This window comes from Arachis ipaensis, chromosome B01 (assembly GCF_000816755.2).
Source record: "Arachis ipaensis cultivar K30076 chromosome B01, Araip1.1, whole genome shotgun sequence".
NCBI classification, from domain to species: domain Eukaryota; kingdom Viridiplantae; phylum Streptophyta; class Magnoliopsida; order Fabales; family Fabaceae; genus Arachis; species Arachis ipaensis.
Window position 1 is genome coordinate 29,851,788 of NC_029785.2, and position 6,531 is coordinate 29,858,318.

At 30.3% G+C, this 6,531-nt stretch overlaps 1 protein-coding gene across 2 annotated transcripts; it reads right to left on the bottom strand.

The window, feature by feature from the left end:
* Window positions 1,476-4,354, bottom strand: LOC107628352 (transcription factor bHLH18). 2 transcript variants are annotated; one of them, XM_016331072.2, is made up of 5 exons: window positions 4,207-4,354; window positions 3,988-4,071; window positions 3,252-3,887; window positions 2,333-2,677; window positions 1,476-1,866 (listed from the first exon to the last, which is right to left on the bottom strand). In XM_016331072.2, exons 2-5 carry the CDS (start codon window positions 4,027-4,029, stop codon window positions 1,792-1,794), a joined length of 1,098 nt encoding a protein of 365 aa, XP_016186558.1. In that variant the 5' UTR covers window positions 4,030-4,071; window positions 4,207-4,354; the 3' UTR covers window positions 1,476-1,791. The 2 variants fall into 2 exon arrangements, with proteins under 2 accessions (XP_016186558.1, XP_016186555.1); XM_016331069.2 differs by having other exon boundaries at window positions 3,988-4,080; window positions 4,207-4,349.

The window sequence follows — 6,531 nt, forward strand, 5'->3', positions numbered from 1 at the left end:
GAAAACAGGCGGATTATCATTGTTGATTGTTGACATTGCAAGCGAATCATGGGGCCCATGTCATCACATTATTATTATTATTGTTCTCTTTCAATTTAATAAAAGAAACACTTCATTATCAAACCCTAATGAGATCTTTTGCTGATCTTGTAGTTAATTAAAAATATATATACGTATGCAGTTTCTTCCAAGTAGATCAAAGTTTACATTTATTGACATTCAATGATATTGTTTCATACTATTATTTTTGGTATAAACTAAATAAAAAATAATGTTTGATACCTGTTGAGCAAAACATTATCTATCTTTATCATCAACATAACTTGATCATGACGTCCCTAGTTATATAGATTGTATTAGTTGTGAGATAGATTGATATGCAAACAAGAGTATTTTATAAAGTAATGAAACATCATACATCAATTTAGGGGTGAACGCAAATTCCATCGGATTAGATATAACCAAAATCTCGATTCGATCCATATTAAAATTATCGAATTAGATCAAATTCAATATCCGAGTTTTTTAGTTTGGATCCGATCCATCCACATATTTGCGGATCGGATCGGATATTAGATATATCTGCAAAACATAAAAATACTTTTTAAAAGTTTATTTTTATTTAAAAAAATCAATAACACCTCTTTTTTTTACTCTTTTAAACATGTTTATTTTTAAAATAAATATATATTTTTAAATAATAAAAATAAAATAATATAACATATATAATAATTATTAGTTAAAATAAAACATAAAAAAAATATTTATTTATTTATTTATTTATTTTTGCGGATTCGCGGATATACGGATACCTACATAAAATCTGCAATCCGATTCTATCACTGTGCGAATCTGATCTGATCTGATCCAATCAATATCTTTGTGGATCGTATCTATATCCACAATTTTCGGATCCAATTTAGATAAATACTGCGAATATACGGATCGATCCGATCTGATCTATAAACACACCTATAAATCATACTTAATCTTATTGTCAAAGAATTATATAGTAAAAATAGTATACATATATAACAATACTATAAATTAGTCCATTACATTCAGCTTTATTGGCGGCTCATCATAAATGATAAGTTACCAACGACCATAAACCGTAGCTAAACTATGAAGCTTTGGTAATTTGGCTGGAAAAATTTTTTTTTTCGACGAGTTAATTTTACGACGGCTGAGCCATCAATAAAAATTTAACGTTTTTTTTTAACATAGTCAACAAAAATTTAATCATGATATCTTTTTAGAACGCAATTTATCTTTTTAAAATGGTTCTAGAGTACCCAATATCCAATCAATAATTGAAAGTAATTTTATACAAAAGTGACAGAGGCACAAACCGACACAAATGGGACCAATACAAAAACACAGCCTGCTCTATAATTATAATTCACAACGTGGAAGAGGGAATAAAGAGGTCTATCACAATAGTCAAATCCTCTAAAAAATTCCCTCATAAAAAAAAAAAAAAAAGATAAAGTTGCTAAGATATGAACATTGAAAATGCCATTGTGGTGGGGGCGTATATTAACGTAGCCTACCATATAGTATTCCTCTATACATATCAACTACGCAAAAAAACCACATTGGCCTTTTATCTCTGTTGAACTCAGCACTGATCCAAGTAAACTGTGTATGGAGAAATAATTAAGGTACACCAGAATAGTCAACATATCACAGAAGAAAAATTAAAGAAAGCACTGCGATGAAAAAAATGGTTACTGTGAAATTAATTATTAAGCTTATTATTATTCATTATTTTTGGTGTAGTCATCAATATCAACTCAGCTGCTTCAAAGCCTGATTTAAGCCTTTTATTATATCTTTTGCTGTCAAGGTGCATTCCTTCTTCATCTGTAACAAAAAATAATTAATGTGTGAAAATTTATAATGGAGGGGAAAATATATCCAATAGATTAAATCATGATAATTAAAATTTAAGCTCTTTAATTTAAGGCATGATTTTGTTTTAGAATTTTTTTATTTTCCATTAAAATTTCTAAAATATGCAATTATGAATAAAAAATATGAGTCTCTTTTATTTTAATGTTTTTATTTTTTGAAATATTTTTATGAACTTCTATAAAAAAATTAAAATAATAAATATTACTTACTATTTTCATTTTTACCCTCAAAATATTTAAAATTGTAAAAAAAATATCCAAATTGAACAATTATATATTTTGAATCAAAAGTTGTGGTATTATTTCTAGTTATTTGTGATTAACTAACTAATTGTAATTTGAAGTTGATTTAATGAATGAACATTATTATTCATCTACAATAAATTAATTAAGCTGAAGTTGAAATTTATATTTACCTGAGCAACAATGGTGATGTCAAGTGAGTTGTTCCCAAAGGGCAAGAAGCTACTACTTTGAACACTGAGATCATGCTTCTCAATCTCGTTGATTATTTTTGGCACTATTCCACTGTGTTTGTCACAGTGGATTCTAATGAGAACGTCTTTGCCTGAAATTCTTGCTTCTATCTCCGGGTTCTCTTCCGAAGAAGATCCATTGTCTTCTGCGAAGAGGATGGATCTCTTCACGAAAACTGCGGATTCTACGGTTTTTTCAGCAACTTGCTCTTCTAGAATCTTCACTTTTTCTTGCAGTTGCTTCAGATATTTGATAGCATCTCCCAATACAGAAGCCTTGTCCATCTGCATGAAACCCATTGAATAATTCATCCTTCTAATAAAAAATGTTCAAATATATTATGTTATATACATGTAATTTTATGGTTAATTACATGGTTTAAGTAAAGTTAGATCTGTATTTGTATCCAAATGTTGCGAATTTCTAGCTAAGTGAGTTGTTATGAAATTCATTCTAGATTATTGATCATGACTATGGTTCTTGACTTATTGTTGCGAGTGTTCATCAGTTGGTCAATTCACAAAGATTTTGAGGTGACCTAATAACATATATTTTATGCACCAAATGTCAATAATAGAAGATGCATGGTTTTAAATTGTGAATTCTGGGGTTTTATGAAGTCTAGTTTATTCCTTGCTGAAATTTTATTTTTATTTGAAATTAAAAACTAGGAACATTATTAAGAATGGTTTCTAAACGTTTTAGTAGTAGAAACAACTCTCATGTATCATGCTATTAATTATCAATGGTTCTACATTCGTATGTAATACTACTTCCAAGATAAAGGACATGAATTGTTATATCTCTACCAAATAGGAGCGATACTTGTGCAATTTAAGACAAAAATAAAAATAGTACCTTCTTGAGTCCAGGAACAATGGCGGAAAGTGCAATGAACCTCTGGCTGAGCTTCTCCCTTCGTTTTCTTTCGGCAATGACGTGATCTTGGGCCTGAGTTGGGTTTCTGGTGGTGGCCGCCCCCGCGGAACCTTTATTGGCCTTATCAGCTTGAGAAACCACACTGGCAAAATCCAAATTCTCACTGCACACACTCTCAGTCTTGGGCTTCAAAACATGGTTACCCTGATCTGAAGAAGGGTTATTATTGTAGAGTTGCTGATGATGGTGGTTATAGGAAGCAACCGAAGAAGCGTTCGAGTGCTGCTCGAACGAGATGATTTGGGAAGAAGAAGAGGAAGAAGCTTTGGGAACCATGAATTCATTGCTGGTAGTAGTAGTGGTATTAGTACTAATCCCATGGCTATAAGCATTTTTTTGTTGCTTAGTTGGTCTTTCAATTGGTGAGAAAGAAGAGTTGAAGCGCTTGTTTGAGGTGTAGCTCTTTGGGGATGAGGCTGAAGAGAAGGACTCTTGGATTTGGTTGAAGTCAATATCATCAAGATTAATCTGCGGCCATGGTGTTGGAGATGATGTGATTGTTGATGAATCCATCATTGGGTATTGATTATGGAAGAAAACCGACTCATCCATTCCCTATGAAGAGCTCAAATCAAATTAAAGGGTCAGAAATTTTCATCAGATTTATGCAACAAATGAAAACATTGACCCAAAATAAAAGGGTTGGTATGCTTACAAATTCAGGCAAGTACTTGTTGGTGGTGGAGATTTGCATCATCTTTAATAATCTTTGCTTCCTTAGAAATTAATTGGAGTCACACTGAAAAAGCTAAGGAGGAAATAAAATCAGAATATATATATATATATATATATAGCTGCGGTTTCAATAGATCCCAAGATGGAGACTGAAGTGGAGTACCAGTGTGAAGAAATAAGTGTAAGATGATGTTGTTACCTTAACTAGATCGAAAAGTAACAGTAATATATAGAAGAAGGCGAAGATGATAATGAAGAGAGTGGTTAAGGTGGGGATGATTCTTGTTTCTTCCAAGGAATGGGAACAAGTTGCAACAAATTTGCAAACCTTTTTTATAGAGAGAAAGTGTGTGTGAGAGAGAGAGAGGGGGCAGGACCGTAGGAGTTGAGTCATGTATGACAAACACGCTTCATACCCGTTTGGCTATAAAACCCACGTGTGAATGCGTCATATCCCATTTTCTAGGATTGTTACTTCTCTTTCATTTTTCTTGGTGGGCGCTCCTCTGTCTTCACTAGTGTAGAGAGTATTTGGTCAAATAGTGGGTTCTTTGGCTTCTAGCTAAATCTTCTCTTTCATTTGCCACATAAATACATATGCTAGTATAAAACAACAGAAATCCTTGATAAATACATTGACACAACTCAATCAACAAGAGGAAGTTATATATATGAAATATTTGAATGTATAGTAATGTAATATATGTTGATTATATATAACATTTTTTGAAAGGTTGAGTATATGTTTATTATTCCATCCTTAATATTTACTTTTTAAATTCTATATTTTTATTTTCCTAAAAAAATTCAATTAATATATTGATGGAGTGAGGATAAGTGTAACAAGAAGAAAGAAAAACAAAAACAAAAACACTTCATAAGTAAATATTTATGCTATATTTGTCTATATACATATTGTTTCACATAATTTTTTTGGATAAATTACATAAATATAATGGTTAGCAAAAAATATTTTTATATATAATATTATAAACGTCCTAAATACAATCTAATATTATAATATTATAAATATCTTAAGGAGTATTTTAATTATTTTCTATAATGAGGATATTATAGTCATTTTCTATAAAAAATTAAATTTAGATTGATTCAAAATTTGATTCACCATATTTTCGATCAAATTAATTTGTTTGGCCTAATTTTAACAAAAATAATACGATTTAATCGATTATATATACTAAATTTTAATTACTAAAAAATATTTAAAAAAAACGTTTTAAATATCTTTATTTGAGTGGATCTCTTAAATTAATATTTATAGTCATTGACCGAATAAACATTCAATTTTATTGGTTATCTAAGTCGTATTGATATAATATTAGTCTTTTGAAAATGTTGTATGAATTATGCTCAAAGAAGATAATGTAGATCAAAAAATGACAAACCTAAAAATAAAAAATTCTATCTTTTTAAAATCTATAAAAGAGCTCAATTTTTAAATTCGTGATTTTTAAATAAATTATAGAATAATGTTAAGGAATTAATTTTTTCATTTAATATAGTCATGCTACACATCATGTAATTTTGTATTTAAATTCATTTAAGCTGTCCCAACACCAAAAAAACTCAATACCATTAAATGAAATGTGAAATACACGCGCTTAAAACACACGAACTTTAAAACACTCTAACTTCACTCACGTTTTTTGCAAAAACCACTACTAGAGAAGAATCGCGAGAAGATTTTGCAAGGAAAAAGCAAAAAACGAACCACCACAGTAACAGAGACTGAGGAAGGTAGGAGAAAACTACTGTTCATTTTAAATATTACAATCTCGCGTTTCTCCTAGTTGCATTTTAGGTTTACTGGATAGAGTTGCTTCGTTTAGTAGATCAACGCATTCTGATTCCATTTTTACAGAGTAACTAGGGCTTGAAATGAAATGTGTTCTTATTTTCATTCAGTTCAGTGGAGTTGCTATTTTTGATTCAGTTGATTGTTAGTATGTTCACTTGACTTCTTTGATGAATGAATGTTTATAACATTTTATTCAATACATACATGTTGCTCGGTTCAACGGAGTTACTCATTTTCATTTACTTGATTGTTAGTGTGTCCAGTTGAGTCCTTTTGCATGCAGAAATATTTTTCATGATCATTGAATGGCTATCACGTTTTATTCAGCATATGGATGGCATTTGCAATTGGTTCAATAGAGTTGGTTATTTTCATTCACTTGATTGTTAGTGTGTTCAGTTGAGTCCTTTTCCATTCAAAAATGCTTTTGTTGCTGATTGAATGCTTATCACGTTTTACTCACAACATGAATAGTGTTCAGTTCAGTGGAGTTAGTCATTTTCATTCACTTAATTATTAATGTGTTCAATTGGGTCCTTTTGTATGCAAAAATGATTTTGTTACTAATTCAATGTCTATTACGTTTTATTCAACACTTGAATGGCATTCAGTTCAGTGGGGTGGACCATTTTCATTCACTTGATTGTTCGTGTGTTCAGTTTGGTCCTTTTGCATGCATGAATAATTTTCTTGATGATTGAATGT

Coding starts and splice junctions, on each gene's coding strand:
- LOC107628352 (XM_016331072.2), bottom strand. CDS start 4,029: ATGATGCAAATCTCCACCACCAACAAGTACTTGCCTGAATTT. Junction 3,888..3,987: donor ACAAGTACTTGCCTGAATTT/GTAAGCATACCA, acceptor AGCTCTTCATAG/GGAATGGATGAGTCGGTTTT. Junction 2,678..3,251: donor TTGTTCCTGGACTCAAGAAG/GTACTATTTTTA, acceptor GGTTTCATGCAG/ATGGACAAGGCTTCTGTATT.